The sequence below is a fragment of the Gavialis gangeticus genome, unplaced genomic scaffold (genome assembly GCF_001723915.1).
Source record: "Gavialis gangeticus isolate Ggan-Ray unplaced genomic scaffold, GavGan_comp1, whole genome shotgun sequence".
Lineage (NCBI taxonomy): Eukaryota > Metazoa > Chordata > Crocodylia > Gavialidae > Gavialis > Gavialis gangeticus.
The window spans coordinates 31618320-31639129 of record NW_017729026.1 but is presented as its reverse complement, the minus strand read 5'-3'; the positions used below and the strand labels follow the sequence as shown (position 1 = coordinate 31639129).

General features: G+C 41.8%; 1 protein-coding gene across 1 annotated transcript in view; it reads left to right on the top strand.

The window, feature by feature from the left end:
• The window catches only part of QRSL1 (glutaminyl-tRNA synthase (glutamine-hydrolyzing)-like 1), a 25223-nt gene extending 5263 nt beyond the window's left edge, over positions 1 to 19960 (top strand). Inside the window, exons 2-11 of the mRNA XM_019520145.1 lie at positions 2427 to 2586; positions 3767 to 3865; positions 5145 to 5241; positions 5731 to 5907; positions 8102 to 8277; positions 8388 to 8500; positions 11752 to 11944; positions 15110 to 15227; positions 18695 to 18900; positions 19545 to 19960. Coding sequence (XP_019375690.1) covers positions 2427 to 2586; positions 3767 to 3865; positions 5145 to 5241; positions 5731 to 5907; positions 8102 to 8277; positions 8388 to 8500; positions 11752 to 11944; positions 15110 to 15227; positions 18695 to 18900; positions 19545 to 19753 — 1548 coding nt within the window. The 3' untranslated portion in view covers positions 19754 to 19960. The remainder of the gene's footprint in view (positions 1 to 2426; positions 2587 to 3766; positions 3866 to 5144; positions 5242 to 5730; positions 5908 to 8101; positions 8278 to 8387; positions 8501 to 11751; positions 11945 to 15109; positions 15228 to 18694; positions 18901 to 19544) is intronic.
• The last annotated feature ends 850 nt before the right edge of the window (positions 19961 to 20810 follow it).

The window sequence follows — 20810 nt, the reverse complement described above, 5'->3', positions numbered from 1 at the left end:
GGGGGGGTGGGGATGCTGGGGGGAGCCAGTGTTGCCCGGTGTGCGATAACTATTGTATTTGTAACAGTAATTTCACCCCTTGTGCGATCAAGAGCAGTAAAAGCGTTCAAAATGTCGCATAACTTTTGAGGCAGCTCAGTGATGCAGCAAATGCAAAATCCAAGTCACTCTCAGGGAATCTGACCTGAGTTCAGGGCTTGCTGTCAAGGCTGGCTTATGGCTGCTTGCCTCAAAATAAAGAAATACATCAACTTCAGTGACCCAGTTCTCACTCATTCACTTGCTGGCATCTTACAGTGAGCAATATAAAGTAAATAAGAACAAGACTTATTTGCAGCATACTTACTTGCATATTTTTTCAGTGTACAATTGTTTTTCAGCAAATATCATTTTTGAGCTCCCAATGTGATCATTTCATATTTAAGACCTGGCAACCCTGGAGGGAGGTTGGAGACTCCAGAAGCTGCAGAGGTAGCGGGCGCAGTGCCAGAGGCGGGTTGCCAGCTGGCCAGCTCCACCTTGGACAGACACTCCTGTGGGGGAAGGTTTGGAGCAGGGGGCTCAGCCTTCTTGGTCACGCTGCCCAGTCTGGAAATTTAGCAGTAGGGAAGTGGCAATTAATGCTGCCACCTACTACCAGATTTTTGGAGCTGCAGGAGCCACGCAGGCTGGGTGACATGGCTCCATGGGCTGGATCTGGCCCACAGGCAGGGGGATGAGCATGGGGGCTCTACCTTCTGGCCACTCACACTGGCCCAGCCCCACATGCTGGATACAGCTGCAGAGGAACTCACTGCTTCACCCCCACCCTGAATCAGGCCGCAGAGCAACAGGATCTGGTGTGTTGGCCTATGTTGTCTGGCCTGCAGGGCTCCCCACAGGCCTGGAAGTGTGGCAGTGGGGGAGCAGAGACAACATGAATTGCCACGGCTTTAGTATTCCACCAAATTTCTGGACCCTTGGGAAGCCCCCCCGGACTGGAGTATACGGCGTCCTGGGCTGGATCCAGCCTGCAAGGTGAAGGTTGAGTGCCACCAGTTTAGATCCTTGAGCAGGGGACTGGATTAAATGGACCTCTTGAAGTCCTTTCCAGACCTACTTTCCTATGTTTTTATGATAAATGCATGCAGGACAGGTTGCCACATTAGATCTGTGTGGGTGCATCAGAATAGGGGTGCATCAATAGAGATTTTGGGGGCTGATACCGATAGGCAATTTTTTAAAGGAGGCATATTGGCTGATACTGATCCAATTTCCAATACACAGCCCTGCAGCTTGAAGAGCAGTGTCCAGCTGGTAAGTCTCTTGTGGTGGAAGGGAATGGGGGGAGGGGCAGATCAAGGCCCTTGCAGTGAGGGAAGGAGTGGGGCAGGGGCTGGGTGCAGGACGGCTCGTCCAGGGGTACAGAGTGAGGGGCAGCTTCTACGGCTGCATGCACCTCAAGGGGCAGCTTCTACGGCTGCATGCACCTCAAGAGGGCATGGGGGGAGAGCATGTGCCCCCTGGATATGTGCAGGGAGGGGTGGGGGGGGCTGAAGCTCTGGGTTGGGACTGGGGCTGTGCTGAGATCTTCCCAGCATGTGGGTGGGGGAAGTGTTGGGCCAGGGCTGTGCTCGGGGTGGGCGGAGATGGCACTGGGAGGGTGGCTACAGGGGAGGGCTGCAGCCACCCAAATTTCACTATAGCTCCCTGCTCAGTGCCACCACTGCCTACTCCAGGTGCAGCCCCCATGCACCAGGAAATGCCCAGTGCAGCCCTGGCACCAGCCTGCAGCTGCTGGCCCCCCACACACAGTTCAGGGGCACATGCTTCCTCCCCCATGCCCACCTGGGGTGCATGCAGCAGGAGGAGAGCGCCCCCACACTCCCCTGGACAAGCTGTGATTTGGTGCCCACTGTGGCTGAGCAGCACCTGCCCTAGCCCCTGCCTCACTGGGGGGTATTGATCTGCCCCTCCACAACAGACTTACTAGCTGCACTTAGCTCTCCAAGCTGCCAAGCTGTGCTCCTTGCTGCCTGCATGCTGCACTGCGGCTGCGCATACACACACACGCAGGCATTTATTGGCCAAATTATCGGCCACATCAGGCTGACTTCTAATACAATAATTTTCTTTATATCAGTGCCTATCTGATATTGGACCGATGTATTGGTGTACCTCTAGTTCAGAAGTTGTTCAGGCATTGACCAAAATGGTGGTGTTGCAGGCTGAAGATGAAACCATTTGAGAAACTTAGGCAAAAGTTTGCAGAGTGCTTGATTAGCCAAGGCTGTTTTTCCATCATGTACATGCTACACACCAAAGCTGTATTTATCCTCAAGTAGAAGGTGGAAAAAATTAGTTTTAGAAACTTAAATGAAACTGCAGATCTAACTGGTTTTTGTGACTAGGTTCTTAACACTTGAAAATGAAAAATTCCCTTTCAGGTGTCTACAGCACTAAAGGAAGGCCGAGTGAGTCCAACAGAACTTTGTCAACGATGTTTGTCTCTTGTCAAAACCACCAAATTTCTTAATGCTTACATCACTGTAACAGAAGATACTGCATTAAGGCAGGCTGAAGAATCTGAGAAGAGATATAGGAGAGGTAAATTAGCTTGCCTATATTTGTTATACCTCCTCAAAAGTTTTTGTTTGACTGTAGTGGGTATAGTACTTTCTGTCAGATTTAGCAGCTTGCATAAAAAAGGAAAGTTACTGTTTGTTTGACTTGGTTGTATTAGACAGCAACAGTACCTATTCAGGCTAAATGCTCTGTGGAGACCACTGGTTGCACAGCAAGCATATTTATTCACTGGTGTGCTCATTGTGGTGCCCCAGAACAAAAACTACTCAAAATCATTTAGCTTCCTTCACGTGGAGGCTGCACATAAAGGTCAGCTCTATTTGCTGAGCTGTACTGCTGCTTAATGTCCACCCATTCTTCAGCAGCTCAGTTCACATTGGCAGCAGCAGTTATTAGAGCTAGTGGGGCATAATAACCTTTACTTTGTAGCCCCATCAACACGGGAAGACAAAACAACTCCCAGCCTAATTTAGTTTTAAATGTTAAAAAAAAAATCATACTAGAGGTGATTTTTATGAAGCTGTGGTCTCCTGTTGTTGATGGAGTTCTCCCAACACTTTGAGGTACATTTCCTGTATGTCCCTGCTTGGAGAACGGGGAGAAAAGGAGAATTCATTCTGATGTGGTTTTTCTTTTTTGTAGCTGACAGTTTCTGTTATTCAACCCCTTTGGCAAACTGCTGTAGAGGAGATGTAACTCGAATACATTTGTCTCCTTAAAGATTCTTCCTTTGATGATTAATTGTCAAGTCACCTTGGACAGATTCTTCTTCTTGCTATGGTTTTCTTTTTGCTATGGTTTCACTTGCTGGGCACATCAGGCAGGCAGCCTCGACTCCTTTCCTGGGTGGGAATGGCATGGATTTCAGATTGATACAAGCATTATATAGTCATGCCTTGTGGGGAAGGCACTTTTTTGGGCTAGCTAACCTATTTTGGAAGCAGCTCTCTTAGTAGCGGGCTGATGACATTTTACAGAACCTAAGCAGTTTTAGGACAAATCTGGCTTGGGCAACAAAACACTTAAGAACAGAGTTGAAACTTTGTGAAAATATAACTTTAAAAGCATTCATTTGATGATCGAAATAATTCCTAAATCCTAATAAAAAACAAAACAGAAGTGGAAAATAAAAAGGGATGACTAAACCCTTCTTAATATTTAGATTTATGTTGTGGTGCTGTTATACCTCTTGTTATTATAGGTCAATCACTGGGGGATTTAGATGGAATTCCTGTTGCAGTAAAAGACAACTTTAGCACAGCTGGCATTGAAACAACATGCGCATCAAACATGCTAAAAGGTAAAGTAGAGGCAAAACCAGTTCTGGTTCTTTTCTCTAAAGCTCTGGTCCTTTTCTCTAAAACTTCTATGAAGCACAGTGTAGCTGAAACCTAGTCATTTAAAAAAAAATCTTGACGTAGTTTCGGACACTGCAGTCATCCTTGCCTTTTCTGGGTTTACAGACAGTTTTCACTTTTTATATATGTTGCTCCTGAAATTGTAACTGTTTGACAAATAAGGTCATCCAGTACTAACTCTAGCCAACAGACTGTAATTTTAACAATAGGTTACATTTTGTTCCAAGTTATGTTCAGGTTGCCAGTATTCTTCACTCTTCACTTTTGTTTGTTGATTTGTACTATATAGCAGAACTCAAATACAGTTTCTAGTTTGTTCTTCCAGAATTTTTGATCCTGGTCCTTGAACTAAATAGCTGTCTTTTAAATTGATGTTGTCTTAGTTTTGAATTCTGCTCTCTGCATTCCTGATTTTGATCATTAATCTTCATGTATAAACATGACAATTCCCATAGCTTTGTGTTGTTTGCTTAGAAAAAGCACAATTAAAAATAGAATTTAAAAAAAAATATCATTTTTCTGTTGCTTTGAGAAGCCAACACAAATGGAAAATTCATTAATTAGCACGGCAGAAAGAATGAAGCTGATTATAGAAAAAAATCTTGACAGAAGCACAAGTGAAACTTAAAAATATTTTGAGGGTGGCTAGGGAAGAAATTCTACTATTTTATTTTATTTTTCTAACAATAGAAGAAAAAAATGGATTTTACAGGAGTGTCAAGTTATTTCAGATGCCTTTCCTTTGGCATGCCTCCCAGGCAGCTTTGAGTGATGGAAGACAGCACGTCTGAGAAGCTCAAGGTTTAGACTGCTCTGTGCTGACTTCATTCTCAAAAAAAAATATCTGTCCATACTGATTAACGATATTCCATCAGTTAACTAGTGGCAACCACCATGTTAAATTCTGTTGTAATAGGTCTGGTTCTCATCACAGCATGACCAAATGTAGTTTGAATTTAGCTGCACAAATCAATCAGTCTTGGAGGGCAGGAAAGAAAGATGCTAGGAAATAAGTCAGCATTCTGTCTAATACTCATTCCCTGTTTGTGATTGATCAGAATTTATTGATGATAAACTTCACTATTTTGAGGGTTCCTGGAATTGTATAGTGACAGTTGCCATGCAGAGATAATGGCTACTTAGAACTGTTTGGAGGTCTAGTTACTAAAATTTATCCAGATGGCACCAGACAGTCTCTTAACTGATCTAATTGTTTTTCAGGTTATATTCCTCCTTACAGTGCTACTGTAGTTCAAAAATTATTGGATCAGGGTGCTGTGCTTATAGGAAAAACAAACCTAGATGAATTTGCTATGGGGTGAGTTATATTTAACATTATTAACAAATATTTGCACATTATTGTGTGACTACACAGTGTCTACTCTAACACCTCCCTCATCCTTAATAAATAATTTATGCATATTCAGAAAATAAGGAAAGCAAATATTTACCATGGGTGGCTATAGCTACACAATGGCTATTTCTGTGAACTTCACTGGATATTTATTTCATTATGGTGTGTATCCATCTGTTTCTAAGAAAAGAGTGAGCTAGCCATTGTATCACCTGTAAACAATAGGATGCTACTGAGATGGTTGATTAAGTAGTATTCACTCTCTTTGAAAAAAAATTGCTTTTTCTGGTAACCAAGCAAACTCCAACCTGCAACTGAAACGTTAGTTATCACTGAGGGTTAAGGAGTAATTAGGGTTAAGGAGTGGTTGTAGTCACTGTATTTTTCTCAGTGTATAATCCATTGCTGCTCTACAGTTGTCTGTGTTTAAACTATCCTAATCTCTTACATCAGATCTGGGAGCACTGATGGGATATTTGGACCAGTTAGAAACCCATGGAGTTATTCAAGACAGTACAAGGAAAAGTGTGGGCAGAACTCCCATCTTGAGAATGAAGACTCCAGTTGGCTGATAGCAGGAGGAAGCTCAGGAGGTAGCGCTGCTGCTGTATCATCTTTCACATGCTTTGCGTAAGAAGCTCTTTAGATGTTGTTTTAATTAACTGCACCATACTCATGTAGTACTTCTCCTCCAAGCTTAATTTTAGGCGCTTCTGATAATCTAGTTCATATTGCATACCCGAGGGCAGATAGTGTTTCTTTTTGAAACTGGACAATTATTAGCACTTCTATTCAATAATTAGTTTCAGTACCTCTGTGGTGTTCAGGATATAAGGCATAACACAAAAGGAAAGTGATTTTGTATGGATAGATTTAAGACATTTCCTTCTAAATCTTAATCAGCATAGTGGTATGAACATTTTGGATTGCCTGAAATAAATTTATGGAAGAGGGAAATTTACTGTTATCATCCATACCTGCTCTTTTAAAAAGTATCCTACAATCAGTGATATATCAGCTAGCTGAATCGGCACAAAAAACCCTGCCATATAAAAGCTCTCATCTCTAGGAGTGTAATATTCTTTTCTCCCAGAGTTAATTTATATGGCAGGACTACCTATAATTCAGGCAAATTTATAGGATTTGGGGACTAATAACTTTCAGATCTCAGATTTACTGAAATGGTTTGAACTACATAGATACTTAAAAGTTACCTTTCAGAAAAATGCATTCAAAAAGAGTTTCTTTAAAAACCCAATTTTAGTTGGTTATGACTTCAAAAAGTGTTTTAACAATGTTCTTAACTGCATACACTAATGAGCTGTTATTTGCAAGAAATAAAAATGTGTGAACAATTTTAAACTCAGATTTCTGTTAGTATCAGTACAGGTGGAAGATATAAAGAACATTTTTTGCAGGGCTTTTAGAAATGCTAGGTCATCTGTATAATGAACACTCCAGCTATATTTTTCAATCAGAAGACATTTGAGCTTACTGTATCCCTTTTGAATACAAGTCATCCTAGATTTTCTGATTCTAAGTTGAAGAAAAAAATAAGATCTCAAATGAAGATATATTTATGGAGACTATAAGAGGATTTGGGTTTTTTTACTCCAGTTTACTCTGAAACCAATTTCTTTTAGGCAGTATCATGCCATATAACATGAAAAATTAGAGTTCGTGTACAAATCCAGTTTGTGGGGAAAAAAAGATAAATTCATTGGAAAAATGGACTGAAAAATTTGAACTAGTGAAACAATTTTTCAAAAACAAGAAGGAACTTTTTCATCTGAAATTGACCTTTTTACAAATTTTTTTGGAAAAATCCAATAAAGACAGATTTCAGTTAAAAATGATACTTTTCTTCCTTTTTAAGTTTCTTAAAACAATAAAAGATTTCATTGGAATAAACTTTTTATTTTTACAAAACATTTTGATTTTTAACAGCAGCATTTTTTGTTTTAAAAAAGTTCAGCTGTGGTTTTCCTTCTGAATGTACAAAAAATGTGGTATTATTGCAGGTGTGAGTTTGACTAATGGAAACTTAAGACCTTGTGCCATTGTAATCTTGGAAAACAAAAAATAGTGCCATAATCTTTAATAGGTATTGGACCTTATTGTATTAAAGGGTAAGTGCTTATAAATATTTTGCTATAAACTAAAAGCTCCTGGTTCAAGCTAAAGAGTGGAAAGGTAGGGCAGAATAAATGGGGCCTGAATGCATAAAAAGGATGTGCTTTAAATATTTTCTCTTTGAGTATGGACAGATATACATTTGAAGTGCTCTCAACCCTGGCATGCTTCTGTTTCAGCACCATGCAAATGTGCAGGCCACCCTACTTCCTCTCCCCCATTCCCAGAGAGCTTCAAAATGGCCAGGAAGGCACATAGCAGGACTGCTGTTTAGCCAAGGGCCTGGTGAACAGGGAACTGTGCATACCTCTTAGCTTCTGGTCTTCAGAGGGTCCTGAGGACAGTCAAATGCACAGGAGAGTATTCGTTGGCTGTCTACCCCCCGCTTCCACTGTGGAATACCAGAAGACTGCTAGAATGTAGGGACATTTCAGAAAGTGCTACAAAGGGAAGCCCTTGAAAGACCTTCCTTTTTTTTTCTTTTTTTTTCCAAGGGTCACTTTTTTGAAAGCGCTCTTTGAAAGCATGTGCACATCTTTATCTTTGCTGTTTAGAGCACTTCAAACACCGTGTCTGTACATGACCTTTGTGTAGAAAAATCACATCTAGAGGTTTGTGACTTTAACAACAGATACACTTTGGATGTGTTCTACAGTAGTCAATTCTGTTAATAATTCTGTTTACATCATAGGGCTTTGGGATCAGATACAGGAGGATCCACCAGAAACCCAGCTGCTCACTGTGGAGTAGTAGGTTTAAAACCAACCTATGGATTGGTGTCTCGCCATGGTCTCATTCCTCTAGTGAACTCCATGGACGTACCAGGGATTTTAACCAGATGTGTGGATGATGCTGCAACTGTGTTAGGTATTACTAGTGTACATGTCTTATGCAATTTGTCTCAAAAACCTGTGAATTCAAGTAGTCCCTATTGTATTTTCTTTCCTGTACCTTTTGAAACCTATTTCACATTTCAGGTGTGCTTGCTGGGCACGATCCTAAAGACTCTACCACAGTGCAAGACCCCTTTAACCCATTTGAATTACCCAATGTCGTAGATGTCAGCAAGCTCTGCATAGGAATACCAAAGGTAATATTTTAACTGTTTTCATGTTTTGAAAGAGCAGGGGTGGGGATCCATACCAGAGTGGGGATTCATACCAGGGTCAGGATTCATACCTTTATATCCTGTTTACTTAATCTACAGGCTTAAATCTGCTGTATATGCAGCCTCTGGGAGTAAAAGGATTTCTATCTTCTTGCTTAGTGTCAGCCTCTTCAGGTGGCTAAGCTGGGGCATTGATACTTTCTCAAAAGTTCTGTCCAGTTGTTAGAGGGGCATTGTCTAGAAATGACAAAAGAAGATCGGGAGCCTGAACTCCTTAGTTTTACCACTGAATTTTTTACTGCAGGCAAGTCACTCTTCTTTTGGTACCTTTAGTGTAAAAATACTTGTCACAGAGGAATGATGGGACATTGTGGAAAACTCTGGAATACTTGACTGGAAAGTGCTATAATAAGGCAAAATATTAAAGAAATTTTGCGGTGCAGAGGAAAGCAAAGCAAATGATGTATATGGTCCTATTAAGGATACAAAGAGAAACTTGCCCTGTTTATTAGAATTGATAATAAGCTTCATGGTTTCAAGTCCACAGAGTTGAATAATTTTGTGGTTAAAAGAGTTATCACCAGATAGGCTAAGAATTGAAGTTTGGTATATTTTTAATTAATCATTTACTAGCAGAAAAGTGTGTGAATGTGTGTTACTTTGACTGTGCTTTGTAGGGGATGGCTATTTGACTAAGACTCTTCCTCTTCCCCTTCCACTTGTTTTCAAGCATTGTGCTAGAACAAGTGAACCAGTTTTGAATAACCAACATGCCACAGATCAGCTTGTTGTCCAGTCTATATGAAATAGGCATCTAATTTACTTCACGTAGGATGTTAACATTTGGATTTTAGTAATCTAAAATGGTGCCTAGTAATCTAAAAGAAGGGTTTTTAATATATATCCTAATAGTACAAACCTTTGTGTGATGTGAGAGATTTTTCTTAAGAAGGAAAAACTACTGAGACATTGAACTTATAGTTAAAACAACAATGGGCGTCCACAAAATGGATAATTCAGCTAAGTAACTTAGGCTATTGACATACAAACAATTCACTGTGCTCTAAAAGAGGGAGAGGCTTTACTGGATGTCCTTCCTTTACTGAGCCTAGCCCTCAGTAAAAGAGAGGTAAGTTATCATGGGTCAGTTTACTTCTACCTCAGAGTAAGATATTGTGTACATGGGCAGTTAGAACAGCTGATTCAGAGAGTAGCCCCACACCTTTTTTCATTAAATTGTACACCCAAATCTTAGAACAACTAGGCTGGTTATCTTAGACTGCTTTTTAAGAACATACACAAAGCTGAATCTTATCACCAATAGTTAACACAGTCTCAACACCAATATTTATTAGACTGTTCTTCAGTACTTTTTGACTTGAGGCCCTGGCACATTTTATGTTTGGGTTATGATTAAGGTGTTAATCATACCATACAGTAATCCAGCCAAGAATTAAGGCCAATTTATGGTGTGATAATATAGAAAACATGCCACAAAGATATTCCACATATATTGTGTAACATCTTCATGGCTTGTTTGCATCATACTTTAAGTTGAACACATAGCATGTCAGGGCTGACCCAAGACAGCTCCCAGTGCTCAGCAGAGCATTCAGTTCTGGCATGGAGAAGCCCCAGAGTCCAGGACACAGCTGTCCTTTACCTGCTTGGGGGCAGCAGTAGGTGTCCCTGCTGCATCCCCAGAGCCAGAAGTGGGGGGGGCGCCGTGAGCCTGGAATCGGGAAGCATCTCCTTGATGTCAGGCTCCTTGCATATCTGACTTCTTAAAATCAGTCATGCACCTGGGGTTCCCAGCTACGCACCCACTTTTTTAAGTTCCCAAGGCACTTGTGGAAGCATTAGCTGGGAGCTCCCTGCTTCATAGCTGCAGGTGCTGCTTCAGGTGTCATAGATGTCAGCAAGCTCTGTGTAGGAATACCAAAGGTAATATTTTAACTGTTCTCACCTGTGAGGCATGGGCAGCTGAGGAGCCAGGAGCTTATGCCCTGCGCCATGAGCCACAGCCATGCTTTTTAAAACTCCATGGGTCTTCAGACCCAGACAGTAGAGAGAGGGTAACCAGTCTCTAGTTCCTACCACCCAGGCAGATTTAAGGGGCACCCATAAGTCTGGCTAGGCTGCCAGTGTGTCGAGGATCAGAGGCTTCTGGTGGAGTTTAAAGTCCCCAGAGGGGAAGCCCTTCAGCTCCCCCCACCCCCAAGTCTCTGATTCTCTTGTGCCCCAGCAGGGTGCTGGGTTTTGACAATCAGCTAATTCCACTAATCCATGGAAACTGAGGTCACCTGATTGTCAGCCCTGCCCAGACGGCCCCAGTTTAGAATTGGACTTGGAGCTGTCCCAGCCAGCACCAACAATTAATTTATTGTCAGCTCGCTACACTGGAGACTGGAACTGGCCCTAGTGCTGTCAGAAGCCTAGGTGAGAATCAGCTGATTGTCAGCCCTGGCCCCAGAGTGTACTGGAGCTGGTTTGAGTCTCTGATGGGGCTAGAGCAAACTATCAGCTGATTATCAGCTTTGCTGGACTTGCTGTGGGCGCTCCTTTCAGTTTTCCAGTGCAGGGGGAGCCCAGGCTTATGATCCTTCTTCACTGGCAAGCAGTAATGGCGAGATGGGATCTAATCCCTGATCCCAGCAATCATGCCTTCTGCTATACATAGGTGGTATAGCAGGAGGTGTTATTATTGAGATGGGGGATCAGATCCCATCTTGCCATTACATAAACAAGTGCCAGGGGCCCTAGGCATAACACTTGCCAAAATGCTTTTTGAATGTTTTCTGTTCATGTAATGTCACCTGTACAGTTCCTGGCATCATGGATTAAAATTTAAATCGAACTGTTCATGAATGCAGGGCAGTGCACCATGGTCCCTGTCGAAAGAAAGATAAATAGGCAGCTACTCATCTGGTAATTCAAGACCTGCAGCAAGAATCACCTGAGGGTAATTGTCATCTCTGTCTATACAAGCAGTTAGGAGAAGTGATCATAATGGTTTTAAAATATATGAATCATGTATGTATTTGATAGCCAACACACCGCAGAGACAGTTGTCTATAATAAATATTTTAAAAGATCATTTAAAAGTATTTGCATCAAATAGTATATCCCATAATGCTGCTTGCATAAGAACCACTGAAAGTAAACCCATGTAAAACTATCCAAAAATATATTTATGCATAGAATTAATCTCCTGGCTTTTGTTCTCCTCCAAGGAATACCGCATACCTGGGTTGTCTAGTGAAACTCTGGCAGTCTGGTCGAAAGCTGCTGACCTCTTTGAGAATGCAGGTGCTAGAGTAATTGAAGTGAGCCTACCACACACTTGTTATTCTATTGTCTGCTATCATGTGCTGTGCACAGCAGAAGTTGCATCAAATATGGCCAGATTTGATGGACTGGAATACGGTAAGTCCTCCTTCCTCTGAAAACATGACTCCATACCACTTGGTATGAGAGTAAGAAAGTTTTAAGTGGCCTGGAAATTGTTAACAACTGTGTAGTATATAGTTAAATGTTTGGAGAGTCGTGTGATCCAAAGGCACTGTAAAGTAAAAACCCTGTCTTAGAAGAAAGCTGGAATGAATCAGTGGAAACTGAGGTCACCTGCATTGTGACTAGATAACCCAAAAGCTGTGAAGCCCTTATTGGATATCTGTTTCTAGCAGAAAAGTAGATTTTTTTTGTTTCAGAAATTGAAGTTTTAAAGGTACAATGTGTTCAGTATGTACCTAAACCAGTGCTTCCCAAACTTTTCCTCAGCATAACCCCATTTCCTCAGTATGGCCCCTTACTCCCAACTTGCAGCCCTCCTGTCCACCACCTCAGCAGCACCTGAGCCCCAGCTGCTGCCCACAGGAAGCAGCAGCTGCTGAGGCCAGAGCACAGAGTGTGGCTCCCCACCTCTGTCCCCTCCCCCACGGGTGGCACAGCCTGAGCAGAAGCTGTGGGAGTCCTGGGGTGGGGAGAGGATGCAGGCTGCCTGCTGCAGGCTTGGGTTTCCCTGCCCTGCTGCCCTTCCCCCAGGCCTCTGCAGCCCAGCAGGTGGGACCTGGGGTGGGAGAGAGCACCATACTGCAATTCCATCTGCTGATGTTGCAACCTCATTTGGGGTTGCAGCCCACAGTTTGGAAACCACTGACCTAAACATTCTGCCTTTTTATTTGGTGAGATGCTATACATTATACTCTTTCACATGGGCTTTATCTTACTGATTTGAATGGTATAGCTATGTCAGATATGGAATCTTACAAGAATATCTCCTGTAGCTAATACAGCTATGCTAGCAAAACACTTGGCATAGACAGAGCAGAAGGGTTCTGCCATTTAGAAGAGCTGGTGTAACTTTCCTTGGTGGAAACATTCCCTCTACTGGCATAGCTGGGTCTATACCAGGTGGCTCAGCCACTGTACTTAAAGTGGCAGCAGTCTCATAGTGTAGTTATAGTTGAAATCTGTGCAGATGATGTAATCTATGGAAGTTTTCAGCTTATTGATACACAAAGTTTTCCCATCTAGCTAGTGGCTCACTCAGCTTAGTCATTGCCGACTGCAAGGAACATGCTGCCCTCAATTAAATTAACCTCTTTGTTGTATTCATGGATTTAATTAAAGCAAGGTTGTCCAATGTATTTGGTTCTGTGGGCCAGATAGCTCACTTTTGGCAGCAGGGTGGCAGCTTGTGGCTGAATCCACTTCCCATATTCTCCCCCTCCCCGCTCTAGTTTCCCATGCCACCAGTTAGTTAGTTACCTGCAGTAACCGAAAAGTCCAAAATCAGTGGCAAGCAAGAGGGCTTAGCATCAGGATTCACCCTTGATTTACAGAGCTGTCAGTGCAGCAGCTTCAGCAATTGCACTAATGAACCCTATGGGCTGCAGTCTAACCCCGTAGGACACCATTTAGGCAGCCGTGAATTACAGCATCTTTACCATGCCTGTTGTCACCAATGCCCCATAGAATGCCACTCTCTCTAACACTTAAGTTACTGTTTCTGTAAATGTGTGCTGAAAAAAACCTATGCTAGTAAATATGAACAAAATAGTTTCCTGAATTAGCTTCTTTGTTTATCACTTGTTTATGGTATTACGGGGATGTGTGATACAGTTGAACAGAATATTTATTTTTACTCTGTTCTGAAGCTGGTCATTCACTAAAGGAAGACATAGTCTACACTGCCTTAAAATGAGTTAGGATTTTCAAGAGATCTGGTGCTCTATCTTTAAGTTTCTACCTAATGGTGATCTGGTTTGCAGGGAATAGAAAAGTTACATTAATTGCCTCAAATGTTTCACTTGCACAAAACAGTTGCAAGACATACTGTGCTTTCCTTCCTTTTAGTTATGGTTTGCTTTTCTTTAAATCGCAGGCCTTAATTTTATGGTATTCACAGTCTAATACCTATCTGGATTTTGTTTTATACTTAAATGATGTGTGTGTACTCTAAACCACTATGGGATAATATAGCCATTACCAACTTATAAACACATGCAAATAAAATTTTGAACTAAATTCAGATCTTCTCTGCACACCTGTTCAATAGTTCCAGAAGAGTGTAATTGGCCAAACTCATAAGAAAGTCCCATGAGCAAGTACATCTCCACTAAAATAATTGGAATTGCACTGCTTATGCCAGTACAGTCTTTGGTCCTCAATTTTTTGGGGGTGTGCTTTAAGTTCTGGAAAGATTAGACTCTGATCCAAAGTCTGTTGAAGTCTTTGTTAATCATAGAATCATAGAAGTAGGGTCGGAAAGGACCTTGTAGATCTTCAAGTCCGACCCCCCCCGCCTGGGCGGGAGAAAAGACTGGACTCAAATGAGTCCAGCCAGGTAGTCATCAAGCCTCTTCTTAAAGATCCCCAGGGTAGGAGCCAGCACCACTTCCCTAGGAAGTCCTGTTAACTTCAGTTGGCTTAGAATCAAAGCTTTCAGATGAATAAGTCAATTTTTAGTTGGAGAAGATTGCTGTCTCAGTTTTACTTGTGGAGTAGTGCACTGTTCAACTCCAGTGTTAATCTTTGCTCAAAATGAACTGGAGGATGATCTGCCAGTGTTACAAAAATAATTTTAAGTCAAGTCAAGGACAGGGAAAAAAAAAGAGGCAGCTTTCTCCATGTCAAACTGAAGAGCAGGAGTAAGAGTTAGATCCATTCCATGACACAAGCATGACATGCCACACAAGGCACAAAACCATTCCAAGTCAGAAGCAGCAGTCGTGTTTGAACCTGACATTTAGCTCTGTTTCTCCAAACGTAGCTACAGTACTTCTGGTTTAGGAGCTAGTGTGCAGAGGGCTAGACTGAGGATCTGTGAACCATACAGTATCCTGTAAACATATCCTGTATAGTAGGTGCCACCTGGTCTTTAAAAGTGGAAGTCCAGTGCTGAAGTTTGGTTAATATATTTTAGCTTTTAATATACGTTAATAGCTTTTAATAAATATAAAAGCTTTGGGTTTGGTTCCATGAAAAATTAATTGCATGTTACTTCAGCTCTGCCTTACTGTCACTATTGTTTAACAGTTTTCATGGCTTCTAGGGTTTATTTCCAAATCACTGGTGGTTTATTTTTAGGACACCGTTCCAATATGGACAAGTCAACAGAAAGCATGTATGCTGCAACACGACGAGAAGGGTTTAATGATGTTGTAAGGGGAAGAATTCTATCAGGAAACTACTTTTTGCTGAAGCAGTAAGTTCAGCACATTTTAAAGCTTAAATCTTCAAAGTTAATATATTTGTTTATAGCAGGGCTAGGGACTGAAGTTTCACATAAACTGGTTTTAAGTGATCAGAAACTAGTTTAAACCTGTAACAGAACAGAAGCTTAGTGTACATAAACCAGTTTCACAATGGTCAAAACTGGTTTAAGACAAATCTGATTGAATGTAGTATTAGACTTAACTGATTTATGGAACTTCTGTCCCAGACCCCTTCCTGGTTTAAGTTAAATCAGAGTCCCCCAGCATCCCAGCATGCTCTCCAGCGTTGGACTGGGCTGTGCTGTCTGCTCCAGAGAGTAGGGCTCTGCTCCTTAGCCAGAGTAAGTTGAGGGGCATGGCCAGATGCTGGCCCAGCATGGCTCCCTAAGGCAAAGGGGGCAGGGAGGGGGTTTATTTCCCCTGGGGGATCCCATCTGCCTAGTGGGGGCATAGCAGCCCCTGTTGGGCATCCCCCCTGCCCCCAGCTGCTCAAGCATTGGGGGGCGAGGCCAGCCCTGGCAGCAGCCTGAAAGGCCACCCCCCCCCCCGGCCGTTTGCTTCTGGCTGCTACTGGGGCTGGCCATGCCCTCCACCACTTGAATGGTGAGCGGAGCAAAATGCCTGATAAGGGCCACTGCGCCCCTGGCTGCGGTCTGTACCGGTGGCACATGGGAGGGAGTGGGGGAATTAAACCATACTTCATCTCCCCATTCACTTCAGGCTGCTGCTGAGGCTGGCACTGCTCAAGCGGCGGGAGGGAGGGGGGGGAAAAATGCCTAACAGGGGCTACTTCTCCCTTCCCCCTCCAGGCACACCTTGACTGGGGATCGTGTAGGCCATCATGGGGGTTTAAACTCCTCCCCAATCATACCCAGCTTGCTGGGGCCTGGTGGTGCCCCCTCCTCAGCTCAGCTTCCCTTGCGCCCCCCCCGGCTTCTGGCCTGGGCCACTGCAGGCATGTGGCTGCATTTCCAGAATCAAAAGTGAATGTCTGTTCACTTGCTTGCTGGTTCAATCTACACAGGTTAGACTAACCTGCAAAGCTTGAATTGATTCAGGCTCGGGCCTTTTGAATGTCTGTACTCGGCCCAGATGACAAAACTGCTTGTGTGGGGCAGACTTTTCTATGTTACTAAGACAATAGTTTTTTGTATTGCTTTAGCTGTTAACAGTTATTAATAGGTAGAAATGATGTTTTCCTTTGCTCTTAGCTGGAAGCCTTTTTTAATTTAGCAAGGTCGAACAACTTTGTGATTTCTTTCATCTGACATTATTGGCAACCTTCAGTTAAATTATGCAAAAATCTAGTCAGTGGTATGCCATCGACATCCAAATGGAACCTAAGTATACAATTAAATGTAATGTGGCCTTCAGAACAAAGCCAATTTAATTTAGCTAAAGCCCTCGATGCATAGAAATGGTTTGGTCTGTGTCATTGGCACCTCCCACAGAAATCTTTAAGAAATGGTACTCAATTTATATACATCTCTTGCCTTTCCCTTTTATCCTTCCAATTGTAAAGAGGAAAGAATTGTTCTGTGTGATCAAATGAGCTCACTTATTTTGTGAAGTCATATAATTTCCAAATCTGGCTTTGAAAAACTGCTGTGAAAATTCAGAGGGGATAGTTTTAATTCTCACTTTTAATTTCTATCTTTATTTACAACTATTGTGGAAAATTTTCTTGGTAAGACTTCTACCCTCTCTGCCTTCCTCCTGTTGGATACCAAGCAGGATAATTTAGCTGTGTACTCAGTCTCAAAATAAATGTTCCAGAAGAATATTGCTGCTGACTGAATCTTGTAGAGCTGCTAAAACCTGTGTCTTTAAGACAGATGTTATCAATCAGTATTTGAAGCCAGCTCCCAAGAAATATCTGTCAGTATATTCGCTTTGTGTGCCCAGTTCAGTCCTCCTGATTTAAGTTTGTCTGGACCATCTTTCGTTATTTTAGACTGAATGCTTAACTACCTGTATAGATCACTTTGGGTAAAGGAAAACAGGACTGACTTCCACTAAAACTAAACAGGGGGCAGTCTTGCCACTGTGTTACAAGCTACAGTAAATGACTTATTAAGAATAGAGTCCGTGGTTAAAAACACTTTCTTGTAAGAAATTGTAGGAGTCAGATGTTTATTCTTTGATATATTCAAGTTATAAAATATTTTCAGGTATATGTGAAACCTAGTTAAAAAAAATACTAGCCAGTGACTGCATGAGGCTGATGTGTTTCTATATTCTTATGACTTCTGAAAATGTTTAGTATTTTCATGAACTGCTTTTCCCATATTGTGCCTAGGACAATTTCACAAATAACTGTGAAAAAGATAGCTATCTTCTACAATATAACTGATCACCCAAGACATAGACTCTACTAGAACTTGTAGTCTACCATCATTTTTGAGAATTAAGTTCTAGTTTCTATCTCAGTATTTTTATAAAGCCTTGAAAAATTACAAAGCATTCAAATCATTTTCATTACAACTCCAAAAAATCAGTTCTTCAGATTGATCGTGTGACAATTGTGGGTTTTGTATAATCTGGACCGTTATAGATGCGGACACGGTGGCACTGCAATATCTGTCCATTTATGATATATTTGCTTATTTTTGCATACCTATGGGTGTTTGGTTTTGAGTTTTGGATGTTCAGTGATTTTGCAAACAAGATCCTAAATATCAGCTGCCTAACACCCTAAATTGAGGGCAGCGCTGCATGTGGAGTAGCAGGAATCATAATCATATAGTTATCTGGGGGTGGGGTTTCTGGCTCAAAAGTTTACAGAAGTAGACAACAAACATATAAACTGTTCAACTTAAAGTACTATTTACATATAAAAATGAATAAGGAATGTTTGGGTAAGGAGTTGTGTTTAACTTCTCTGTGAAATGTTAAAAAAAAAAAAAAAAGATCAAATCCATAGAACACACAAACATGTGAATAGCTTTAAGCATGTGAGTAGCTCCGTTGAGGTAATGGGACTGTTCATATGCTTGATGGAAATGCTGGATTGAATCGTAAATGGTGATTATCCTGAACTGTACTTCTGTTTTAGCTGTCTGCTTTTTTTCAGTCATCACTGTTCTATCACGCAGTAACATTTGGTGGATACTTAGGGGTCAAGCAAAGGGAGCCGATTTTGATGCTAGTCTCCCATCTTCCACTGGGTTTCTCTTTGCTTCATAGCCTTCTCTAGCTATGTTTCTCCATTTCTTCCTCCTTCCCTCACACAACTGTCCCTTCTCCATCTCTTTCATGGCTTTTTTTAACAACATGCTTTACTGTTATTGGTGAAACACTAGCATGTCATTTTGATGAGTGATTATGTGCTCTATTGAAAATTCAGTCCTGCAGCTCAAGAAAATGTTGGGCTTGTTTTTTCCATAGCAGCTGAGGAATTAGGTTCTGGGTCTTCACAAATTGGATCTCTAACAAGAGTGACAATATTTGTTTCTAGGAACTATGAGAAATATTTTATCAAGGCCCAAAAAGTGAGGCGTCTCATTGCCAATGACTTTGTGAACGTCTTCAGTAGTGGTGTTGACGTTCTGCTCACTCCCACCACTCTGAGAGATGCAGTTCCTTACATGGAGTTCATCAAAGAAGACAATAGAACCCGCAGTGCACAGGATGATATTTTTACACAGGCTGCAAACATGTCGGGTGAGTAGATGAACTACTTAAGTAGATTGCTGGGGAAAAATGGTTAGAGCCTATAACCTCCTGCCAGTTGCCGTTGCACAGGAAGCTCCAGCTTCCCCCACCGCCTTTGCACAGGAAGCTCCAGCTTAATCAAGTTGTCATCTTACTTGTAATCAACTTGTCATCTTAAGTTGTGGGCTTATATTGACTTAGATCAGGGGTTTTCAACTGGGGGTACATGCACCCCTGGGGGTACTTGGGATGGCCTTGGTGGGTACTGAGCAGCAGGCACCGCCACGCCACCAGCACGCTTGTTAGTCGGCCGCAGGAGAACCCCACCCCACCCCAGTCACTGGGGGACTCCTGCCTTCTCTACCAGCGGCTGGGGGTACACTGACCCAAAAAGGTTGAAAACTCCTAACTTACATGAATCAACAGTTCTTATCCTATTACCTTAAAATATACAAGCTTCTGAATACATATAAACTTGGTTAATTGATGCAAGTGTTTTTATTCTAGTCGTCGTTGTTCTCTCTGCCACCCACCTTCCCCAAGTTCTGCTTTGGTTCTTTTTTGAAGTTACTTTTTCTAATAAGTCCTAATATATGGTTTGTTTTATAGCCAATCTTGCATGCATGATGTTTAATAATTCTGTCTTTTCTCAGGGCTGCCAGCTGTAAGCATTCCTACTGCACTTTCAGAGAAAGGCTTGCCAATTGGGCTTCAGTTTGTTGGACGTGCGTTCCAGGAGCTGCAGCTTCTCACTGTAGCCAAATGGTTTGAAAAACAAGCAAAATTCCCAATCCTTCAACTACAGGAAATGCTAGATCATGCTGATGCTCTCTCCCATCAAAAAATCAGCCTTTCTTCATAACTTAGGGTAACGAATGTGAAAAGGATCTTTCAGTTGGTTTTGTTTTGTATAAATGATAATCTAGATTCTGAAAATATGCATTAATGTAAAATGGAATCATGAAAGCTGTTAGTATGTAAGTAAATTGAAGAGAGTCCCAAATTAAATTAAGTTTATAAGAGCAGTGTGTGTACTGTTTAGGAAGAATGTATTAACACTGTAACAATAGTGATATGTCTTGACCTTGTTTCCTTCATCTCCCAAGGAAGTGTTGAAGTGTTTGTTCCAGTAAGAAACAAAACATAAGCTGTTGCCTCAGTATTGCATGCTTGGCAGGGGCCCTGGTTTCTTACTTTATCCCTGGTCCCATGGCTCTAATGAAACCAAGCTACCAGGACTTGACTTCCACAGAGGGGTCGTAGCTGAGGGATAGGAGGTTATGCTCACAAATTATTACAGGCCCAATTTCAGATTGGGGAAAAGAATGGAAGATGAAATGATAAAGAAGCATGCATGGAAAAACAGTAAAACTCCCTGATCTGTTGAAAGAAGGCCCCTAAACCCATGCAGTGTGTACCTCCTGTGAAGAGATCCCAGAGGTTTCTGTGGTGGTTAGAAACCCTGTTCACAACAGGAACTCAGTCCAAATGATTCTACAGAAAAGCAGCCCTTTAATTCATGAACACCTGTGTTTCCTCTTGCATTCTATAAGCATAGGTGAGGTGTCAAACATAAGCATTAATGTTTAATTTAATAAAAATAACATGCCAACTCCCTACTGTAAGCCAGTAGTCCTCGCTGCTGGGAGTTCATTCTTTTCTTTACTCTAGGCTTTCCAGAAGAAGGGTGCTATCTCCTGTTTGATGGCTATCTAATGTCTGAGAAACAATAAATAAAAAGTTGGGCAGTACCAAGCCATGAAGTTGGAATGGAAGGTTTAATAAACAAACAGCAATAGCTGCATTATTTAACATACCTTTCTACTTTTATAAAATAGAAACAGTTGAGTTCAGACTGTTGCTCATTTTTGGAGTTTCTATTTTCTTCTTGCAATGGCAAAATAGAGAAAAGAAATGAA